Source organism: Pelobates fuscus, chromosome 3 (genome assembly GCF_036172605.1).
Source record: "Pelobates fuscus isolate aPelFus1 chromosome 3, aPelFus1.pri, whole genome shotgun sequence".
NCBI classification, from domain to species: Eukaryota; Metazoa; Chordata; class Amphibia; order Anura; family Pelobatidae; genus Pelobates; species Pelobates fuscus.
Genome location: NC_086319.1, coordinates 276,082,653 through 276,107,445, shown reverse-complemented (window position 1 = coordinate 276,107,445; position 24,793 = coordinate 276,082,653). Strand labels below are relative to the sequence as shown.

Here is a 24,793-nt window from a genome sequence, read left to right as displayed (position 1 = left end):
CGGCGATCAGCAAACCTCTTCTGAGCAGCTGCTGAACGAGATAGCGCAACATGGACCTGATCCCACATCTTCCGCAAAGAGGCGAGGTGCTGGTCCAAGGCAGGCATTCCCTTGTCGGAGAACGCACCGGGAAGGACAGAAGGCCGAAACCCATAAGCAACCTCAAAAGGACTTAAGCCAGTAGACGAGTGAGACACCGTATTCCTGGCAAACTCAGCCCACGGAAGGAGGTGAGACCAGTCGTCCTGGTGCGCATTAGTGAAGCAGCGCAAATACAATTCCACAGACTGGTTAGCACGTTCGGCTGTACCATTAGATTGCGGGTGATAGGAGGAAGTGAACGACAAGGAGACCCCCATCTCGGCACAAAAGCCCCTCCAAAACCGGGAGACAAATTGAGGACCCCTGTCAGACACGATATCCTGAGGAACCCCATGCAAGCGGAACACTTATTTGGCAAAGCCAACTGAACCGCAGAAGGAAGCTTTCTAAGCGGAATAAAGTGCGCCATTTTAGAGAACCTATCCGTCACTGTCAATATCACTGTCTGACCATCAGAAAGAGGAAGGTCTACAATGAAATCCATGGATAAGTGGGTCCATGGTTTCTTTGGTATAGACAGATGCAAGAGTAGACCCTGGGGTCTCACATTAGGGGACTTACACTGCGTACAGACCCGACAAGCCTGTACAAAATCCACTACGTCTTGCTTAAGTGAAGGCTACCAGAACTGTTGAAGGAGGCCCTTATAGGTTTTGGTTACCCCCGGATGACCAGCTGTTTTGGCGGTGTGAAATAAAGTTAACAGCTTTTTTCTGTCCTTTGTTTTAACATATAGTTTACCAGCCGGCGTCTCAGGGGGTGCTTGGGTTTGGTATGTCTTAATACTATCAAGAAAAGGAGATGAAACAACCAAACGGGTAGCAGCTATAATCTGAGACGCAGGTACAATAGGTACAGGAGTCGGGTTAACAAATTCTAAAGGTTCATGCTGTCGGGAGATAGCGTCAGCCTTGGCATTACGGCAACCAGGTCTATAGGTAATAACGTATTGGAAACGTGAAAGAAATAGAGACCATCTAGCCTGCCGGGCAGATAACCTTCTAGCGTCAGCTATATAGGAGAGGTTTTTATGATCAGTAATAACCATGATTTTGTGTCTAGAACCCTCTAATAAGTACCTCCATTCCTTAAAAGCTAACACAATAGCTAATAGTTCCCTGTTCTCAACATCGTAATTCTTTTCTGGATCAGACAACCTTTTTGAAAAGAAACAACAGGGATGGAGGGGTTCGTCATGCGATAACCTCTGTGACAGTACTGCTCCCACACCTGATTCAGAAGCGTCTACTTCCATAACAAAGGGAAGAGAAGGATCAGGGTGGCGTAGTACTGGAGCAGAGGCAAATGCCTTCTTGAGAGTTTCGAAGGCCTTAAGGGCTTCAGGAGTCCAAACCCTAGGGTGTAGACCTTTTTTAGTCAACTTCGTTATAGGGGAGATAAGTGGTGAAAAGTTTCTTATGAATTTCCTGTAATAGTTGGCAAATCCTATAAAACGCTGGATAGCCTTAAGACCTTGGGGAAGCGGCCAGGACAGTATGGCTTCTAATTTAGCAGGATCCATACTGAAACCCTGTTCGGAAATTATATATCCTAGGAATTGCACAGAGGTCTGATCGAACAAACATTTTTCTAATTTACAATAAAGTCCGTTCTGTAATAACCTTTTAAGCACCATCCTAACATGATTATGATGTGTCTGCAAATCAGGGGAATATACAAGTATGTTGTCAAGGCACAAGTCTGTCGTCACGGCACAGACATGCAATAGATCCCTGAGGACATCGTTTATGAGGTCCTGAAACACAGCAGGAGCATTACACAGTCCAAAAGGCATGACTAGATACTCATAATGTCCGCTACGTGTATTGAATGCTGTTTTCCACTCATCATTCTCCTTTATACGAACAAGGTTATAAGCCCCCCTGAGGTCTAATTTAGTGAAGTATTTAGAACCTTTGACCCGGTCAAATAACTCTGTAATGAGGGGGATAGGGTAGGCGTTTTTAATTGTTATATTGTTCAGGCCCCTGTAGTCTATACATGGCCTTAGGTCACCCTCCTTTTTGGCAACGAAAAAGAAACCAGCCCCAGCAGGGGAGGAGGACCTTCTGATAAAACCTTTACTTAAGGCTTCCTGTATGTACTCCTCCATGACCTGGTTCTCTTTTTCAGAAAGAGGGTATACCTTACCTCTAGGGGGCATAGTACCAGGTAAGAGGTTTATGGCACAATCATATTCACGGTGCGGGGGTAGTTTATCTGCCTCCCTTTTTAGCTAGGTCTGCATACACAGGAGGGACAGAAACAGAAAGTGGTTTGGCTGTGGGTACATTAAGCAAGCCAACAGGACAAACACGAGTCATACATTCCCTTTGACAAGACTTCCCCCAGGAGAGGATCTCCAAACAACCCCAATCAATCATTGGGTTGTGTTTAACCAACCAGGGGAAGCCCAAAACGATAGAGGCTGTAGGGGAGTCGATTATTTGAAAGGACAATCTTTCCTTGTGCAAGGCACCCACAGACATAACCAGTTTTTGGGTCTCATGGGTCACCCGAGGTTTCTCCAGTGGTCTACCGTCTATGGCCTCCACAGCCAAGGGTGACCTTTTGGATCAGAGTCAAAGATGCGGTTTTAGCAAAACACTCATCCATAAGATTGTCAGCAGCCCCTGAATCTATCAAGGCTTTGGTAATCACGGTAGTATTTCCAACAAAAAGGGTAACCATAATAAACGGTCTAGTAATGGGGACGTGAGGGGTAAACGACATAACACCCGAGGCCGACCCCTCTATAGGCCTTGGGCGCTGCAGTTTTCCCTGCAATTCAGGGCAGGTTCTTAGAAGATGTCCCCTTTTTCCACAGTAAAGGCATAACCCTTCCCTTCTTCGGTATGATTGTTATACCTCAGTTAACCCAGTAGCACCCAATTGCATGGTTTCATGGGGAGGTTGGCTAGAAGGGGGTAATGCTAGTAGCGCAGTACTGGGTAAAGCAGGTAACATCTGTGTGTACATTCACCTCTGACTACGTCTCTCTCTAATACGATTATCAATACGGATGACATAATCTATAAGATCGTCCAGGAGGACAGGCAATTCCCTGGACGCTATTTCGTCCAGGATGTAAGCGGCCAAACCCTCCTGAAAGGCTGTTACGAGGGCGTCATTATTCCAAACCACTTCAGCTGCTAGAGTGCGGAATTCGATAGTGTAATCCGCTACAGATCTGTTAACCTGTCGGACCCTAAGCAGAGCTTTGCCAGCAGAAGCAACCCTACTGGGTTGATCAAACGTGCGTTTGAAAGCTGTCAGAAAATCTGCGAAGGACATAGGAGACGTATTCTCCCACATGGGGTTGGCCCATGCTAAAGCTCTCCCAGACAAGTGGTTTATCAAAAAGGCAATTTTAGATCTGTCAGTGGGATAGGAACGTGGATTCATCACTAAATGGATGTCAATTTGGTTGAGGAAACCACGACACAATGCTGGGTCACCGCTGTAGCGCTGTGGCGGCGTCATATGAACCACATGAGCAGGAACGGGTACTGGAGTGGGAATGGGCTCGGGCACAGCAGCAGCAGCCTCCTGAACGGCAGGTTGCAAGTGTGCAGTACGAGCCAGTATGGTTTTCAAATCCTGAGCAAACTGATCCATACGGTGGTCTAAACCATCCATTCTAGCCTCCTGAATAACAAGGAGCTGTGGTATGTCAGCAGGTTCCATTATGGCCCTGTTGTAATGTCACGATTCTGGGAACCCAACACGCTAACACACACACAGACACACACACAGAAAGTGTGCAGTACCGGTCCTTAGAGTGGCCGGGCTAAGCACACACAGAATAGTTAGGAGACAAGCCGAGTAAGGGGAACCAGAAAACAGAATAACGAGAAACAAGCCGAGGTCAAAGGGTAGGAGAAGGTCACAAAGTCAGTATAACAAGCCAGAGAGTACGTAACCAGAAAGCACACGTTCAGAATCAATACTATAAAGCAAAGACCACAACAGGGCAGGGAGGAACAGGAAAGGTAAGTATTTAAACCAGAAGGTTAATTCTGATTGGATAATTTCCAATCAGAATTAACAATCACACGTGGGAGATATCTAAACCTCCCACTGTGATTGAGGCACTGTGCCTTTAACGCAGGAAGGGGACCGCAGACGGCTGGAGGGTGAGTGCCGCGAGCGGACTGCAGCCTCCCCTCGCAGCCGCCCGCGGTATCCTGACATATAGTACCTATTCCTATATTGTAAATTATGTGAATTAATAAGTACCGCTTTTCCTAGTTTTCCATACGCTGATGGTGATGAATTAGAACTAAATACCAGAATTTTATTTGATAAAATGTAAATATGCAACACTCCCTCCCCCTCATTTCCACTTACATAAGGTGTCAGCAGCTAAAACAATAGAGATCAAGTGAACCTCTATTTCTTCTACCATCATCGCGGGTTGGGCTGCCTTTCCCCATAGGGTACAAAAAGGTACTCAGACCTTGGATTACATTCAGTTATCCAAGAGAATGTGGAGTGTTTATTGGGATATGTATGAGATTATTGTTTTTGTATGTCTAAAGTATGTCTTGTTGATTGGGGATAAACTCTTAGAAGGTTTAAAATGTAAAAGATTACATGATTAAATTAATTTCCATAAATGCGCAAGGCCTAAACTCCCACGTAAAAAGAGTTTTTTTTTTATATGATTTAATGAGTAGAGAGAAGGATAAGGTAGGATTCATTCAAGAGACTCACTGGTTAGCAAATAATAAACGCTTATGGCAGTATAAATATTTCCCATTAATTTATACAGCATCACAACAAACGAAAAAAAAAAGTGGGGTATCTATTATTTTCTCTAAGGACACAATATTTGGATGTCAATATCAAAATGCAGATTCGGAGGGTAGATTTCTGATACTAATTGGCCTACTGAATGGAGTAATGTATACACTTGTAAATGTATATTTACCAAACAAACACCCGATTAAAATATTAAATAAGATCTTGAGACTTACTGAACAGGTGAAAAAAGGGTTACCGGTAGTTGTGATAGCAGGAGATCTTAATTGTATACTGGACCCCATTATGGATAAACAAGTAGAAATCAACCAAAAAATTAATCAAAACTTAGTTAAACAGGCTAAAGAAATGAATAAAATCGTAAATAAATTTGACTTGATTGACTGTTGGAGAATGAAACATCCTAATGAAAAAAATTATACTCATAGATCGATCCCTCATGGCTCTGCGGCAAGAATCGACTTAATTCTTGGTAATTTACATTTTTCCAAATGCCTTATGTCAGTCAATATAAAAGAAAATACATGGTCGGACCATGATCTAATAATTGCTGAAGTAACAGAAAGAATAAAAAAAATACCGCCAATATGGAGACTAGATGACCATCTATTAGAAGCTAAACCAACTAATTTGATGGATTTATTTTTTAAAGAAAATGAAACAGATGAAATAACTAAAGAATGTCTTTGGTGCACATTCAAAACAGTGATAAGAGGCTACTGGATCAAATTGGCGAGTTAACACAAAATTAATAGAGAGATAAAACTGTCAGACTTATACATAGAATTCTACAATTTATCAGCACTAATTAAAGATAATTTTTCAAGAGAGAGGCAAGAAAAGATAAAAATTTGTGAATTCAATATAAACAAATTAGTTGAAGCAAGAATTCAAAGAAATTTAAATAAATTGAAAATAAAATTTTATTATAAAAATAACAAATTAGATTCTATGTTAACAAATAGACTGAAAAAACAAAACCTAGAAAGAAAGATTTATAAAATTTTAGTAGGCGATGAAAATATTATTAAGCCTGAAGATATAGCTGAAGCATTTAGGAAGTTCTACGGTAAATTATATAATCTAAACCTTAATCCCCCAATAACAGTCATATTTATTTATTTATCAAATATAAAAATGCCTAAAATCTCAAAAATCTAAATAAGCCTTTTACAATAGATGAATTAGAATGGGCAATTACAAATCTTGCAAAACAAAAAGCTCCAGGCCTTGATGGATATACCAACCAATTTTATAAAACTTTTAAAAAGCAAGTTATTCCCATGCTAACTGAAACATTTAATGAAATATCAAAAGCAGGCCATGCTTCGGTAGATCTTCTGCGAGCACATATTAGTCCGATATTAAAACCTGGTAAATCTCCAACAGAATTATCAAACTATCACCCTATATCGTTAATAAACGGCGATGTTAAACTGTACTCAGCTATATTGGCAAAAAGACTTCAAGTACCTATGCCGGATATTATACATAAAGATCAAATAGTTTTTGTTGCAGGGAGGCAATCAAATAACAATACTCGAAGATTGATAGAAGTAATGGATTGGGCCCATAAACTTAGGGTGCCCCTGTTGACCCTGTCGATTGATGCCGAGAAGGCTTTCGACAGGGTCAACTGGGCGCAGTGGAGGCTCTATAAATGGGTTTTGATGGGTGGTTCATGGGCACAGTGGAGGCTCTATACTCAGTGCCGTCAGCTAGAGTAATTGGTAGGGATCTAAGATCTGAATGGTTTGAAATTCTTAACGGAACGAGACAGGGCTGCCCACTCTCACCACTCTTTTATGTTATCTCAGTGGAACCTTTGGCTTGCTTAATAAGACAAAATATAGGAATTAAAGGGATCTCTATCCCTAATGAAGAACTTAAGATCTGTTTATATGCAGACGACGTTATATTAACTATTACAGATCCTGAACAGTCACTACCACTGCTAATGCAAGAGATAACAACATAGGGGGAAGTTTCAAACTTTAAAATGAATATTAACAAAACACTTGCATTAACAACAAACATGGAGAAAAAAAAACTGCAAAGGTTAAGGGAAAATTACTCATTCAGTTGGTCAATTACTCAGCTTCCGTACTTAAGTATTCTGTTGACTACAGATGTTGCTCGTTTGATGCAAATTAATTTCTTAAAACAACTAAAAGAAATGAATAGATTGCTTAAAGAATGGAGATCCCATGCAATATCATGGTGGGGCAGAATTAATACGATTAGAGCATATATCGTCCCAAAATGGATCTATCTGTTCCGTATGATTCCCCTTAAGGTTCCAATACATTGGCTAAATTTAATACAGAGCAACTTTCTAAAAATACACCTTATGAATTACAACGGAGAAAAAGGAAATTTATTTAAAAAGATTGTCTCCATAGAAACTATGAACAAGAAATACTCTATTATACTTGAATTATTGAATCTTATAAACCAAACTAATACTTCTACCGCATTTAAAAACTGGGAGAGAGATCTTGATATTAAGATAGATTTCAACTCCTGGTGTCTTACATCTCTTAAAATCAAAAAACATTTTCATTGTTTAAATATACTGGAAAACTTTGTCAAAGTTAGCTACAGATGGTACCAAGGAGGTTAAACGAAATTTGCCAAAGCAATCCTCCAAATTGCTGGAGATGCTTTGACTTGGACGGTTCCATGATACATATATGGTGGAACTGCCCAAGTATCAAACCAACATGCGATCTCACATTTAAAATAATAACAGAAATAAGTAACGTTAGATTAAATTTTACTCCAGAAATAGCTTTATTACATTTGTATAACAATAAGCTAGAAAAAAAAAAACGAAACCCTGGTCACCCATTGCCTTACTGCTACTAAGCTTTTGATTGCCAGATCATGGAAAAAAACAGACACCCCAAATTTTTGTTAACTAAAGGCCCAAATTATAACTCAATTGGAGATGGAAAAAGGTACAATCCAGTATAATGCGCACAGAAATAATCCAATGAAACAGATATATAACACTCTAATTGAGGAAATTAATCATGTGATAAATTAAAACAAAATAATTAAATGATAAATCACATAAACTTTCTATTGTTTGATACATATAGAGATAATCCCAACCTAGGTTTTATTATTTATGGATGGATGTATGATTGTAAATTAACCATAGAATGCTATAAAAGCAATCAATATAATATCACACATCACACAAGTTATTGACATGCTATAAAGCCAGTTTGTGGTCTGCTATATGAAGACATATAAAATGTGCCCTATATCCGGAATTTTTTTCTTTTGTTTATATGTATGCGTTTTGTCATACTCATTATGTAAATGTATGTATATTTATAAAATTGTTATTTTACTGATAAATAACGTAATAAAAAGAAATACAAAAAAACAAAAACGCTTTAGCTTAACAGATACCGAGAACATGTAAGTTACACAGTTTCTGGTGTGTTGTTTTTATGAGAACATAAAGCTTTGACAGACCACTCTCCACCTAACTGGATTCCTATCTATGCTGATTGCTCATCAGCCGCCTTGCTGGCAGACAGTACTTAAAGGGCAACTTTCACTGGCCGGATTTCAGTCATTCAGATTTTAATCTGCTACAATTCATAGTTTATTGAATAAGCCGGGGAGGTGTACTGACTGTAAATTGAAATTCGCTGAATTGCCAGCAGTTCACGTTAGTAAATAGCCCTGAGTGACTACATGTGTGTACTTAGTGTTTCCCTCCCAGTGGCTCTTGCTCAGTGCTGGCAGTGAGCCCACGTGCCAGGCTGCCTGTTTACAGCTCGGACTGGGAGCAGAATGCAGGGTTTGGGCGGGAACAGAGAGCAGCGAGCTGTCACACTAAGCAGGGTTGGGGCGTGGCCACAAGTGACAGTCAGGGCAGTGGGCGGGGTTATGTAAATTAGCACAAGGGCTGAACGGAAAAATATACCGCGAGGGGGCGTGGTCTCTTCAAGCAAGGCCGCATGCTATATACTAGTGAGGACACCTCCTGAGATGAGCAGCTGGAAAAGGGGCGTGTTTTATGCTAGCGGAGTTCCTATTGGTCAGGGCTTATGTGAGCGGTTTGTATGCTGGTGAAGAGCCTGGTGACTATCCGAGAAGGGGCGTGGCTTCTATCAGCGTACCGTCTGCCTGTATGGGGCGTGGCTTCGCCTAGAGGGGGCGTGTCCCCGGCAGTGCAGACCCGGTGTGCTGTGGCCTCGGACAATTGTAAACGTCATGGCCGCGCCGGGAGCTCCCTACCCCGGCTTCCTCGCTCTCTTACTGTCCGCGGTGATCGTGCCGGCCCCCAGCTCCGCTCAGAACGACTCGGCCGCCGGCTCCCCGGAGCTCCCCCTCATCCTGGGCATCCGGCTGGAGCACAGCGACCCCCCCGCCCGCCTGTCCGAAGCCGGGGAGCTGGAGGTGACGGAGGGCAGCCGGCTCCTGCTCCGACTCTACGGCATCAACCTCCGCAATGACAGCGCCGAGCTGCTCCGCTTCACCGAGGCCGTGTCCGGCCCGCAGGACAACCGCAGCTGCGAGCGGGAGTCCCCGGACCTGCGCGGGGCGGGCAGTGTGAGCGTGCTGGCGGGGGGCACGGCGGCCCTGCTCCGCCTGGAGGTGCAGCCCCTGCGGAAGAGCCAGCAGTCCCAGCTGTACGCAGTGTGCTCCCGCCGGGGGCCCGGGCTGCCCTGGAGGTTACACGGGGCCCCGGACGGCCGGCTGCTGGTGCTGGAGGTGGTGAGGCCGCTGTTACCGCAGTGGCTGCAGGGCTGTATCATCGTGGTGCTGCTGGCCCTGTCCGGCATCTTCAGCGGCCTCAACCTGGGCCTCATGGCGCTGGACCCCATGGAGCTGCGGGTGGTGCAGCGCTGCGGCTCGGACCGGGAGAGGAGGTATGCCGCCAAGATCGAGCCCGTCCGCCGTCAGGGGAACTACCTGCTCTGCTCCCTCCTGCTGGGCAACGTGCTGGTCAACACCACCCTCACCACCCTGCTGGACGACCTCATCGGCTCCGGGCTGGCCGCGATCATGACCTCCACCCTGGGCATCGTGGTGCTGGGGGAGATCGTGCCCCAGGCTCTGTGCTCCAGACACGGGCTGGCCGTGGGGGCCAACACGCTATTCCTCACCCGCTTCTTCATGGTGCTCACCTTCCCCCTGGCTTACCCTGTCAGCAAGCTGCTGGACTGCGTGCTGGGACAGGAGATCGGCACCGTGTACAACCGGGAGAAACTGCTCGAGATGCTCAAGGTATGTGTGTGCCAGCTCGGGCTCTGTCTGTGTACCCAAACATAGCATATAACATAATTATATACACACAGAGCCTTGGTCTGCAGGGCGGTCCATTTACACAGCACAGCGTACACTGTCAATACACTATAACAGGCATAGGTAACCTTCGGCACTGCAGATGTTTTGTACTACATCTCCATTGATGCTTTTCCAGCATTACGGGTGTAAGAGCATTTCGGGGGTGTAGTCCGCAACATCTGGAGTGCCGAAGGTTGCCTACCCCTGCACTATAATATAGACTAGTGTGTTGAGCTATAAGCTGTGTCCCCACATATAACTCAGTATGGGCTCATTCAGTCTGCCTGGAATGTCATAGATATCAATAAGAACAAGTTTAATACATTGGCTGTTCCAAATAGAATGTACATGTATACTCTTATTGCCTGTCTTATTCTTCTCTTCTAGTGGGATATGCGCTTAACCTTCAGTGCGGTGCTGGCTTCCCTTTGGCACGCTATACTGAATAGTTGGTTGAGCATCACGAGAAAGTCTGAGTGCCAAAGGTTAGTCACCACTGCCTAGTGGCATTGTAGAAGCAACCATAAACAGAGTTTACGGAGAACTTCTGAACTTACAATACTGGCACACACTGCCTTGCTATCAGCAGTTCCCATCATGGAAATGCTGCCTCGGGTTATTAGAGGTTAAGTGAGCTATGGTAGCATACTTCCTTCCTTAACTCATTGATTAGGAACTACGAGTCCCATGATGTACTATGGAAAAACATCATGGTTTTAGATGGGGTCACAAGGTTCTTTTAAACTTTAGTGGAGAGGATGAGAGGAACCCTTCCCAATCAGGACCGAGTAGTAGTTTTTAAAATCACATTTTTTTCAAGAAATGAGGGAAAAAGCAATATATTTTACAGGAGTTTTTCCTCATAGCTTTTCAACAAGAACATGTAAACTGTAATTGGGGAGACCTTTATTGAATATTATTTTTTGTATGAAATTGCATCTTTATTTCATAGTCTATATTCCATTCTACTAACCGCTTCCATAGTGCTTGTTCCTTTAGGGATGAATAATATACCCTGACTTGTAAATGTATGCAAGTTTCCAGTAGTCACTTTAGGCTTTTCAGATTACTGCAATTGATTCAGTGAGTTTATCAGGACACACCGTATTGAGGGAGATTTCTTACCTCAGAAACTGGTGTTATTCTGAGAGCAAAGTGCAACAGATGACAATTCACCAACTAATGGAAACTAATAGAATTTCTCTCCACTCGTAGTAATTTGCACCCACATTGTTACCTCTTTAAATTTGATAAACCTCCCTCATTGCTTAACTTCTGTTTTAAAAAAGTGTTACTGGGCAACTCTGGTAACTGATAAACTAATGATAAATGGTAACTATGTCCAATTTAAGTTAAATTGTAACACGTTTGAAAATATTGCAAAATAATATGCAATCCAAACTTTCAATGCATGGTAACAATGAAAGCATTCTACAGTGGAATTAAAGGAACACTATAGTCACCTAAATTAGTTTTGCTAAATAAAGCCGTTTTAGTGTATAGATCATTCCCCTGCAATTTCACTGCTCAATTCACTGTCATTTAGGAGTTAAATCACTTTGTTTCTGTTTATGCAGCCCTAGCCACACCTCCCCTGGCTATGATTGACAGAGCCTGCATGAAATAAAAACTGGGTTCACTTTCAAACAGATGTAATTTACCTTAAATAATTGTATTGCAATCTCTAAATTGAACTTTAATCACATACAGGAGGCTCTTACAGGGTCTAGCAAGCTATTAACATAGCAGGGGATAAGAAAATCTTAATTAAACAGAACTTGCAATAAAGAAAGCCTAAATAGGGCTCTCTTTACAGGAAGAGTTTATGGAAGGCTGTGCAAGTCACATGCAGGGAGGTGTGACTAGGGTTCATAAACAAAGGGATTTAACTCCTAAATGGCAGAGGATTGAGCAGTGAGGCTGCAGGGGCATGTTCTATACACCACAACTGCTTCATTAAGCTAAAGTTGTTCAGGTGACTATAGTGTCCCTTTAAGTTTATAACCGTATTCGGAAGTTACACTCTAAGGTACCAATAACTCTTTAATTTAGAAGATTACTTAGAATTTACAATGTATAAAGTGATGTGTGTAAAGCATGCCTGTTATTATGTCTTGCCTGTGGGATTTACTTGTTTCTTTGTCATCAGGAGGTTAATTGATCAATTTTAGTACATGTTGCAGAGAAAAAAGTTCCAGCTTGTACTAGTTTTCTTCCCAAGTTCACAGTCCCTTGCATTTTTTTATTTTATTGTGCCTGTGTATTCCATTCCTTGAAATCACATTCACACTTGTCAGTTATTCACTAAGGCACAAATCGCTGGCAATTGAAAGTGAACTTCAGATTTAAAGGGGCATGAATCGCTTTGAAACACCTGTCTTGTTGAACAGTTTTAGCTTTTATTGAGACCGTTGCCTCAATCTGCAGGTTAAAACAAATCCGGTAAATGATTTTAATTTATTTCAAGTTTACCTGACTTTTTCTTACTTTATGCTTTTCTCACCCATTCCAGAGGGGTCAGTTATCTAACCAATCAGTGTCCTATCCCTAGGAATGCTGGAAAGGTGCATTGGGCACGCCTGGCAGTTCTACACGTTTGTAGATGGAAAACAGTTTCACCTTGCAACATTCTGGCAGGGAGGCTGATCAGTGTGATTAAGAGCAGGCTTGAGTGTAGGGTTTCTCTCTCTTGCTGCTGTACTATGATACCCAGTTTCTGTCATTAGAGGACTGGTCTGAAAATGGATGGGGAAGTGGGGGGATAAAAAATCTCCATTGACCAAGTTTATAGTATGTTAATAACATTTCTTACATGTGTTTTGTCTTATATTATTTTGGTTTGTATATTTGTTTATAAGTGCTGGTTGGAAAAAAAATAAAATAACAGAATTGACTTGGAGATTCATTTTGCCTATATGTTACAGTTCATTTTGATTTCTTAGCAACTCTAAATGTTGTTTAATAACCCTGTGTGAGTTTGTGTAAATAGAATTTATGTAACTCCTTAGTGGCAGTTCTACAATATTTTAAACCCTCAATATGGTCTTTGTTAAGGAGTTGCACAATCATCTGTTGATTCACTGTTAACTGGGACAAAACTAACATTAGTAAAATTAACGTAAAGCATTTTAATGGTACATTCACTTTATACTGTTAAGTCTTCTGAGTTATGGGATTTGCCTTGAGTAGTTAATGTAACCTTCCTCTCGCTCCAGGTGACTGAGCCATATAGTGGATTGGTACGCGAAGAGATGAACATCATACAGGGAGCCCTAGAATTGCGCACAAAAACTGTAGAGGCTGTGATGACCCGGGTGGAAGATTGCTTCATGCTACCTCATGATACCATCTTGGACTTTAGCACTATGTCCAGCATTATGGAGAGCGGCTACACACGTATACCTGTGTACGAGAATGAAAAGTCCAACATCGTGGACATTCTCTACGTGAAGGACCTGGCCTTTGTGGACCCAGATGACTGTACTCCTCTAGGCACCATCACTCGCTTCTACAGCCACCCTGTCCACTTTGTATTCAGTGACACAAAGTTGGATGCTGTGCTGGAGGAGTTCAAAAAAGGTGAGTGTTCTTGTAAAACACAACTATTGTAAGTATTTATACACGTCAGACAGAATGTGAAATTTAATCCCAAAATAAGAGGGGCTCAAAAATGAGTTTTATTCTATTGACGTGGAAGTTTTTCAAAACCGGTTTTAATTTACGCGTTGCATTACGGATTAAAAGAAAGTCTATTATCGTGGAGATCTCTGGCATTTCAGAACTGTGCTATCATATGTGGTGGAACAAGTATGAAATAGTCATGGTATATACTGGCACACTAAGCTAAAACTGTGATATTTCCTCTTGGACAGAATGCTTTTGGAGGCATACAATACTTTCATGGCTTGTTCTAAGAGTGGAGTAAAATATCTACACTGTTTAATATTTGTGTGAAATAAATTTACTTTGTATTTCTGGACAAAGCCATCCTTATAGGTGTGTCTAGTTGTATGTTCTCCTTTTTGTTTTTCCGCTCTAATGGTGCGAGGGAGCTAAACATCTTTGAAACACACCTAAGTGGTTTCTATCCCGATGATGATCCTGGCTGGAAATTTAAAAGGTTTATGTATTTTGCTTCCTCACCTCCATTTACCGTTTATACTCAAGTATAAGCCGAACCGAATATAAGCCAAGGCCCCTAATTTTACCCCCAAAAAATGGGAAAACGTATTGACTCGAGTATAAGACTAGGGTGGGAAATGCAGTAGCTACTGGTAAATTTCTAAATAAAATTAGATCCTAAAAAATTTATATTAATTGAATATTTATTTAGTGTGTGTATATAATGAGTGCAGTGTGTGTAACTGAGCCTTGGTGGGGGGTGGGCAATTTTATTATATTTTTATTTTAATTATTTTAATTTTTTTTTTTTTTTTTTTTAGTTTAATTATTATATTTTTTTTATTTTATTTAATTTGTTTCCGTCCCCCCTCCCTGCTTGATACATGGCAGGGAGGGGGGCTCTCACTTCCTGGTGGTCCAGTGGATGGGCACTGTGTAGGAGGGGGCTGGCAGAGCGTTTACTTACCTCTCCTGCAGCTCCTGTCAGCTGCCTTCTCCTCCGCGCTGGTCCGGTCAGCTCCCCTGTCAGCTCACACTGTAAGTCTCGCGAGAGCCGCACTATGACCCCGCGGCTCTCGCGGGACTTACACTGGGAGCTGACCGAGGTGCTGAACGGACTGGCGCGGAGGAGAAGGGAGCTGACAGGAGCTGACAGGAGAGGTAAGTAAACTCTCTGCAGCCCCCACAGCCCCCTGTCTGTATTATGGCAATGTAAATTGCCATAATACAGACACTGACTCGAGTATAAGCCGAGTTGGGGTTTTTCAGCACAAAAAATGTGCTGAAAAACTCGGCTTATACTCGACTATATACGGTAAATTTTTTTTTGTCTTATTAGTGGGATCCTTTAAAGGTACCATAGTCACGATAACAACTTTACCGTAATTAAGTAGTTTTGAGGTATAGATCATGCCCCTGCAGTCCTACTGCTCAATTCTGTGCCATTTAGGAGTTAAATAACTTTGTTTAACTCTTTAAGGACTGCGGACGAACTAGGTACGTCCGACAAAAACAGTCTTTAAGTAAGTCCGCGGCAAATAGATTACTTACCCGAAAGCCACTGTTCCCCCGCCGGCGATCTGTGTTGCTCCCGGTCTGGGGGGGACAGCCCAGACAGTCGCCCCAGCGATGTGATCGCTCTGAAAGAGCAGTCATATGGTCGCAATAGGTGACCATAGTGCTGCCTGCAGGGGGACTGCCTAAACGGACAGGCAGTCTCCCTGCTTCTGTTAAAATAAAAAATGTTAATAAATGAAAAAAATTATAAATATGTGTGTAAAAATAAATATATACATCATTTAATTATCAAAAAAAAACTTAGAATGAAATAGATCTGTTTAAAAATAATACATAATATATATATATCCATATACATAATTACATAAATAATTATATACAAATATTAGTGGTATTTAAAACGGTAAAACATATTCCAGCGATTATATTTTTCTGTGAAAGTGACGTTTTTTGCATTTTCGCACACAAACGTCACTTTCACTGATGATATAATTGTTGTGATACGTTTTACTGTTTTTTTGTTTTTTTTTTATTGTGTAAGGGTTATCATACACTCTAGTTACACCACGATAGCTATAACAAGACGAGAATAAACAAGCAAACATAGGTCAGGATCATGGCATACATAGAGACTGCACTTGTTTTTTTTTTTTTGGTGAGGTCACTGATTAGAGACAGTAACTGGAATCCATAAATGTTGGTCAGCAAGTAAAACATAACAGTATAATATGCAGGCTATATTGACTGACCGGTTTTGGATTACTAGACAGATAACTAGTAACAGGCAGGCATGTATTTGTCTACATATCCACAAGCAGTATAGTATGGTGACAGCTGTAGGGTGTGCGATATGTCATGTGTTAGCTGCCTGAGTGATAGTCAAGAGTGGTAGCCTGCTAGACGCATATTAAACTCTGGTTAAGCATGCTGTGTGATTTTATAAGGACTAGTGTAGATCTGAGTGCTACAAGGCAAGGTGAATTGCCTAAGCTACATCTAAAAAGATAAGAGATCACACATCATGGGTGTGCTGGTGCCTGAAAATAAATAAAATTAAATAAAACTGTGAGCATAGCAGGAGTAATACATTTTAAGCTGTTAATATATTGATCTGTCAAGGCATCCAGTAGCTACCGCTGCAGGAATGTGCTATATAGTAGGCTTATTCAATACTGTATAGTCCCCTGGGATCGCCCAGGATGAAGTCTGTCTCTGGGCAGGTTGGCAGGACGATGATCGTATTCACGGTATCTTGTTGTGTTGTGGTGTGCCGTGTCAGGTCTCCTGATCAGTGTTAGGGATGCGATGTGTTTTGTCGAGTCATCCGGTGCCTCGTTGGGGTTGTGCGGTGGCCTGCCATGGGTGCCCCCGTCGTGGCGTTTCGATGCGATGGATCTCTGGCCATGATGGGAGTCGTTGAGGTGGGTCGTTGAGCCGGGGTATAGCTGCCCCCAGGGTGGAGGGTGCTCTAGGTGTACCAGCTCTTGGCTTCGGCGGCATTCTGTTTTTCGTCAGCCTGAGCTCCATTCTGAGCCAGAAGTCCGTGAGGATTTGTTCCAGGCTGATCAATGAGCCCTGCCGTGTTGCATGGCAGCTGTCAGGCTGCGTGGTCCTGGTGTTGGGAGCTCGGCCGCCGCTCCCGTCCAGTGCGCTCCAGGCCTCATGCCGTCGCGGGCTTTGTCTGTCGTTCACCCACGGTCCGCATTACCGGTTTACCGTGGAGGCTGATGGCTAGTAAGTCATTTGGGGTCATTTTCTGCCGTTTATAGTGGTTTGAGAGTGCCTTTAGATCAGTTTTCGCAGAAATCTGTAGGGAGCTTCAGTCAGGCACGTCTTCCCTCCATGACAGTCAGGCCCCGCCCCCCGATATTTGTGTTCATCAAAGTCTCCTGAGTATAACAGGACCCCCAATGTACAGGTTTTATAGTGTTTTTGAAAGTTACAGGGTCAAATATAAGGCTGTTTTCACAATTAAATTTACCAGATTGGTTATGTTGCCTTTGAGAGAGTATGGTAGCCCTGGAATGAGAATTACCCCCATGATGGCATACCATTTGCAAAAGTAGAAAACCCAAGGTATTGCAAATGGGGTATGTCCAGTCTTTTTTAGTAGCCACTTAGTCACAAACACTGGCCAAAGTTAGCGTTCATAATAGTTTTTTGCATTTTTAAAACACGAACATATATAAATGCCAACTTTGGCCAGTATTTGTGACTGGCTACGAAAAAAAATACCCTGGGTTGTCTACTTTAAAAAAAAAAAATATGTACATGTACATATTTTTTTTTTTTTTAAAGTAGACCGGGATTTATGACAGATAAGTGTTACAATGTCACTATTGATTTAAAAAAATTTATCTATTTTGAAACTGCAATGTCCTACTTGTACTTATAGCCCTATAACTTGCTAAAAACATGTTAACATTGTTCTAAACCCAGGACAAAAGTTAGAAACTATTTAGCAGGGGTGTTTTTTGGCGGTTGCATATGCATAGGAAATTTAGGGGGTCATTTAGAATTTTTTATTTTTTTTTAAATCATATCTTATAATTGTGTTTTTTTTTTTTGTTTTTTGTTTTTTTTTTATTCTTTATTTTTGTAGTGCAAAAAAGATAACACCACGCCTGAGGTACCCCAAAGGCAATCCTCACGCTTTTTCTTAAACATTTGAAAACAGAAATGGGGTATGTTAATGCATGCACAATTTTATAATTATAATCACGATTTAGCTTGATATGATTATTCACGCACTGGTATTGCTGTGAGGCTGTAGTACGATGGATGCTGCTCAGGTAAGGTGGGAAGCGCTTGGGCAGGGACGCTCGTGCATAGATTGCTGGGTGTGACTGAGCTGGTTGCCCTTGCAGTTATAAAGACATCATATACTTGCACAAGTTTAGTATATTGGCGTTTCATAGTGTTACTATTGCGTGTAACTGAATATTGTTAAAAATATTTAAACAGGAGCGTAATCTCAAGTAGGGTTTTAACTAGTATGTGCCATATGGTGAGGTAACTCGATGATGGGTATAAGAACAACTGAGTGATAACTTATACAGGCAGCGTAAATGAAACTAATGCAAATAGGGCCTACCCTGTAGTGCCAGCATCTTTCGCGGGTCAGTTGTGTCTATTGCGGGTTGCGCGGTTGCCTTTTACTGGACGGATTAGGTCGCCAAGCCTAATGATAGGAGCAGTGTACTCTCATGGCTGGAGGGATACTGGGCATTGGGGTCAGTAGGGTACTAGTGGGGGTCACCAATGATTAGCAAGGCATCACTAGGGTAGGCTGCGTCACCGGCAGCTAAGTGGAGTTAGACATTATTAGGTAAAGGCAGACAGCTTATAATTAACCGAATATAACTAAAAAGCTAAAACAAAACATTTACTCTGGTAGCTTTTAAACAGCAGTGTCTCTCTTAGCTCCAGTAAACTGGGTTGTAACTACAAGTCTTTGCTCGAGTGTATGCGGTACTGTCAACCAATACCTCTGCTTGGTAAGATTACATCGTCCCTTAGTGCTCTCGTGGGCGCCTGGGTGCATATTTGTTGCAATGCGATGTGCGGTTTGTGCCCGGTGTCTCGCTTGATCTCGTCCCCTCCGTAGGGCGGTCTCACCATTCCCCAGATGTCCGGTGCCTGTTGTAGAGCTCCCTCCTCTCTTCGTTTCGGAGGGGTGCTCCGTAGTTGTCCGTCGCTGGCATGAGGTCGGAGCTCACGGGTCGTTGTTCGTGGGGTCGCTTTTCTGTGGCGGTCAGTTTCTGGAGTAGCTGTGTGGTGAGTGGGCCCTGCGGTCTCACCTCGGTGCGTGCGAGGCGGGGTGTTAGTGTTTGGGGGCTCATCCTCCCCTTCCCGCCACTTTGCTTCACGGCCCTGTCTCTGGCTGTAGGTCGGCCGGGGGCCCGCGGTGTATTACCGGTCAGGCGTCGCCGTGTAGACGGCCGGATCCACGCCATTGCTGCTTTCATGGCGAGGTAGAGGCTCTTAGAGTGGAGCTTTGTCCGTAGGCTGTGGTATAGCCGGACAAGAAACTCCTGGGTGTGCTTAGGTGGCTGGATGAGAGTTTTTTTTGCGTCGGGTGTGCCATTGCCGCCATCTTGGTTGCGTTTCCGCCATCTCGTTTGCTTACAAACGAGTTGCCTGTTTAGTTCGCATTGCGGGGGTGACCGTCCCCAGCGGGGACCAGGATGTCCCCCACCGGTCCAGAGGGGGGGGTAGCAGGGCAGTAGTCAGCACTCGCTTGTGAGCAGGTATCGCGCCAAGGGGTCGGCCGTCTCCCCCAGGCCCTAATCTCCGCTCCATTGTAGGCCGCGTGGCCGGTCCGTGTGCCCGTTGTGAGCAGTGAGACATGTCTGGTATCTTTGTGCTCCTCGTACAGTCCTGCTCCTCATGTGGCTCTTTGTGTGCTGCCAGCGTGGGTATTTTTTGCAGGATGCGCCTTCGTTTGCCCGCTGATGCCGGAGCTCTCAAGAAACACGTCCGGCCATCTTAGCTGTCAGGCCCCGCCCCCATAATTGTTTTTTTATAGTAAATTTATAGATGATGAAAATAATGGTATCTTTTAGAAAGACCAGTGAGAAAAACGGTATATAATGTGTGTGGGTACGGTAAATGAGTAAGAGGAAAATTACAGCTAAACACAAACACCTCTGAAATGTAAGAACTGCCCTGGTCCTTAACGGTAAGAAAATTGAAAAACGGGCTCATCACGAAGGGGTTATATAGCCCTATTCATACTTCCCTGCATGTAATGTGCATTCCTAAACACACCCTGTAAAGTGAGATCTGATTTTTACACTTTCTTTATTACACAGTCTGTTAAATGTAAGATATATATATATATATATATATATATTTTTTTAAATCTCCTGCACTGTTAATAACCTGCTAGACCCTACAGGAGCCTCCTGTTTGTGATTTACCCCCTAACAGCGTTCTATGCCGTCCCTAATATAATGGGCTTTAAAGCTGTTGCGGCGGCATAGAACGCCGTAACGGCCTAAGCCCCCAGGCGCTCCAGTGGACTTACCTCCTCTGCATTTCTCTTCGGTAGGACTGCCTGACAGCCCAGGCAGCCCTCCCACGGCAAATAAGGCCCACGGGGCCATGTGGTCGATCTCAAAGAGAAATCACATTCCCCCTCTATAGCTGGCTGTGGATCTGCCAGCAGGGAGACTGTCTGGGCTGTCAGGCAGTCCCCCTGCTGGTGGGAAGTATAAAAAAAAAAAAATTAAAAAATTATTAAACCTGTTTAAAATTAAGTGTGTGTGTGTATATCTATCTACATCGTCATACGTAGTGTATTTTTATATTAATAGAAGTACATATATTATTAAAATACACTTAGAATGAAGTTGCATATATATGTGTGTGTGTGTGTGTGTGTGTGTGTGTGTGTGTATATATATATATATATATATATATATATATATATTATATTTTATAATTATTATTTATATAGCGCCAACAGATTCCATAGCGCTTTACAATATTATGAGAGGGGATTTAACTATAAATAGGACAATTACAAATAAGCTTACGGGAACAATAGGTTGAAGAGGAACCTGCTCAATCGAGCTTACATTCTATAGGAGGTGGGGTGTAAAACACATTAGAACAGGAATTTGCAATCAAATTAGGGTGGCTGCCCTTTAGGAGAGGGCAAGAGACAGGTGGTATGTGAGGTAGGGGTTTGTCTTGGAGGCCATAAGCTTTCCTAAGGAGATGGGTTTTAAGGCACTTCTTAAAAGATGCAAGACTAGGGGAGAGTCTGATGGCGGTAGGCAGGCTATCCCATAGGAAGGAAGCCGCCCGCGAGTTGGCCGTACGGGTGCGGACAACGGACAGGAGGTAGTCACGGGCAGAGCAGATCTGTGAGGAGATATAAGAGGGGCTAGAGTTAAAATAGAGTGGAAATAGCTCAGTGGGCTAATGCATCAGCAGAATGTTCTAACCCTTGGGTCACAAGTTCAAATCCCGGCAGGGTTGACTCAGCCCTTCATCCTTCCGAGGTAGATAAAATTAGTACCATTAAATTGGGTGATAGTAACAACCCCTGGATGTTGGGCTAAGGTAACATCCCCAGGACGTACTTGGAAACCAGAGTAATCTGAATGTACTTTTCCTGGTTAAATACTTTATTATTATTATTACTATAGGGTTCATTTGTCCGGTTGGTTTTACATTTCCTGCATGAGAGTTCCACAGGTTGGGCGTTTCCACGTTAAAACCAAATTATATTCCCAAAGTTCTATATACTGGTTAGAGGTTTCTTTAAAACAAACATGTATTCCTGACCCTATAGTGTTAAAACCACCACCCCTTGGGCCCCTCCTGCCTCCATAAATATAGCAAAATCTTACTGTATTCAAGCAGTCTGCTGACATCATCAGAAGTGGTGGCCTGATCCAATCACAATGCTTACCCATAGGATTGGCTGAGACTGACAGAGGCAGATCAGGGGCGTGATTCAACACAGCATGATTCAAACACAGCCCTGGCCAATCAGCATCTCCTCATAGAGACGAATTAAATCAATGAATCTCTATGAGGAAAGTTCAGTGTCTGCATGCAGAGGGAGGAGACACTGAATGTTTGGATGCATTTTAGGCAGCCGTGACCCAGGAAGCACCTCTAGCAGCCATCTGAGGAGTGGCCAGTGAAGTTATCACTAGGCTGTAATGTAAACACTGCATTTTCTCTGAAAAGCCGGTGTTTACAGCAAAAAGCCTGAAGGTAATGATTCTACTCACCAGAACAAATTCAATCATCTGTAGTTGTTCTGGTGACTATAGTGTCCTTTTAAGGGGAATGAAGCCTCTTGTAATTCTATTTCTCGTTATTTCGTCAATCATATAGCCTATGCTTCAGTAGTTTTGATTCGCCAGCATCTTTCACAGCGCATTCCACAAGGCAATTGTCAGTTTTATCAGATTGCCGACTCCCTCCTGGCCAAAAGTAATTTCTCCCTGAAAGTATCATTGTTATTGGTAGGGGTGGCATCTGAGAGCCTGTAATTACGTATGATTGTGCAATTACCGGCCTGGCACACAATTTACTCTTTATATCCTGTACAGACACTGCAGGCATTGTGCTCATCTCTGGGGTTATTTCCCAATTTTCATTGTAATTATGGTGTACATCTGTAGATGTCTCATAACAAATAACAGTGCAGCCTGGGGTGGTTTGTAAGACGTTGGTGATCAGGACACTTTATTCACATAAGACTAGAACGGATTAGAAGATTAAGTTAGTCTTCTTTCTATTGTCTGTTGTACTGCATGTTTCATGTGTGTGGATTTGTTATATTGTACACATGTTGCTTGCTGATGTTTATGTACTGAATATCTGAATTCATTGCCCTATTTATTCTTTTGCTCGTGGTAGGTAGGTCCCATTTGGCCATTGTACAGAAGGTAAACAGTGAAGGAGAGGGAGATCCATTCTATGAGGTGATGGGACTCATTACGCTGGAAGATGTCATAGAAGAAATAATAAAATCTGAAATCCTTGATGAGTCTGATTTATACAGTAAGTTGTGCTCATTCTCCCTCATATGTCTCTCCAGGGTATACTTCAAGACAGTTGTAGGCATTACCTGATGAAACATTATACATTTTTAAACTACGTTGTTGTCATGGAAACAAGCCAATTCATTACATTTATTTTCTCTTTCAGCAGCACAAGTGTAAACATGGCAACACTTACAACACACGATTAACAAAAGACTTAACTTCTCTGCCCCATAGTGCTAAATAAATAATTTAATACATGGAAATTTAAGTTTCAGGTTTTTTCTTTCCTATTGTACAGAGTATTTTAAGCAGTTGTCACTAGCACAGTTAAACTCCATTCAAACATTAATAACGATCTGTAATGCTCTGTAGTACATTAAGGTATTCTTTCTTTTAATACAGTGATTGCCAATCTGTTTCTGACATTTACATTTTTTTTTTCCCCTTAAACATGTGCTGCATGATTTTTTCATAATTATGGTAATCTAGTGGAAAAGCAAAGAGGGGCTGTGAAAGTTCAACTTCCTTTTACTACAGCTGGATGGATGCACACTTGCTATACTTATCCGATTTCAGTGCAACTGTTTTAGCTCTAACCTGATCATTTTTATTTTTTTTAATCCACCTTTCACGTAAATAGACCCAGCCATGAAATTCCTATTTTAATTACAGTTGTTTGTTTTTTATATATATATTTATATTTCTCCTCGTGTCCTGCACTCACTGCTCCCGGTCTTGTAATGCCTTGGTGCTAATCCTGGCCATAATATGGAATACCTTGTAGGAAAGCACTCACAGGACTTGATATGGTTCAAAAATAGTGCTTCTTTATTGCAGCAAAAATTTCAAGTAGAAAGTGTCAACGTTTCAGTCCCGTCTGGACTTTTATCAAGACGGTCATGATAAAAGTCCAGATGGGACTGAAACGTTGACACTTGAAATTTTTTCTGCAATAAAGAAGCACTATTTTTGAACCATATCAAGTCCTGTGAGTGCTTTCCTACAAGGTATTTGCTGTCTCTGTCTCTCTCTCATTATTTTTTTTTAAAAAAGTTCTTTTGTTTTTTATTTGCTGTGGATTTACTTATTCTCCCAGTTAAGAGTAATCCATTGGTGCTCCTTGCTTATTGTGGCTAGAGATATCAGTTACATTACAACGACAAGGCACAAAGAAGGCCAGTACGATCATTTAATGTGGCTGTATCTCTCTCTCGTGCAGAGGGAAATCACCACCATTTTCGATATGGGCTGCCCTTATGAGGGCTAGGGCTGATATAAAAATGGATATATAGTATACATTTTCCCAATTTCTAAACCTCCTCTTCTAGAGCTATATAATGTTATGTCATTTCAATTTGGGTCAAAATGTAATCAAATGTAAATAAAATAGGTTCTCTACCATACATTGCACTTATACTTGAAATAATATTTTATCCAAGTATGTTATTGCTGATACCTCTCTCCATTCATAACAATTGTCTCTGTTTTGTTTCAATTATTTAATGTCATGTTCATTTTTTTTTAACACCTATTTACAGCTGACAATCGTAGTAAGAAACGGGTTGGACGACGCCAAGACAAAAAGGACTTTTCGGTTTTCAAGGACCCAGAGAATGAGCTGAAAGTGAAGATTTCCCCACAACTATTGCTCGCTGCCCATCGCTTCCTATCTACAGGTGACACCATCTGCTTTAAATCTGTGTGATACTCCTGTGACATTCAGAGGCCTAGTTCATCATTGTTTTATTTATTTATTTTTTCCTTGCAGAGGTATCGCTTTTCGCACCTACATTGTTCTCAGAAAAAACTCTACTGCGTCTTCTAAAGTACCCAGATGTGGTGCAGGAACTGCATTTTAATGAGAATGACAAGAAGGCATCTGAGCACTACCTCTACCAACGAAATAAGATAGCTGATTACTTCATACTTGTTTTGCAGGTAATAAAGGTCATTGACCTGCC

The 24,793-nt window shown here is 42.2% G+C and overlaps 1 protein-coding gene across 2 annotated transcripts in view; it reads left to right on the top strand.

Annotated features, from left to right (window-relative positions):
- Nucleotides 1-9,035: 9,035 nt before the first annotated feature.
- CNNM4 (cyclin and CBS domain divalent metal cation transport mediator 4) overlaps nucleotides 9,036-24,793 on the top strand; it is a 34,378-nt gene continuing 18,620 nt past the window's right edge. The window contains exons 1-5 of one of the 2 annotated variants that reach the window (XM_063448600.1): nucleotides 9,036-10,119; nucleotides 13,395-13,758; nucleotides 22,705-22,848; nucleotides 24,371-24,508; nucleotides 24,601-24,770. In XM_063448600.1, coding sequence (XP_063304670.1) covers nucleotides 9,103-10,119; nucleotides 13,395-13,758; nucleotides 22,705-22,848; nucleotides 24,371-24,508; nucleotides 24,601-24,770 — 1,833 coding nt within the window. In that variant the 5' untranslated portion in view covers nucleotides 9,036-9,102. Of the gene's footprint in view, nucleotides 10,120-13,394; nucleotides 13,763-22,704; nucleotides 22,849-24,370; nucleotides 24,509-24,600; nucleotides 24,771-24,793 lie in introns of both variants that reach the window. The other variant, XM_063448601.1, reaches the window with a different exon arrangement.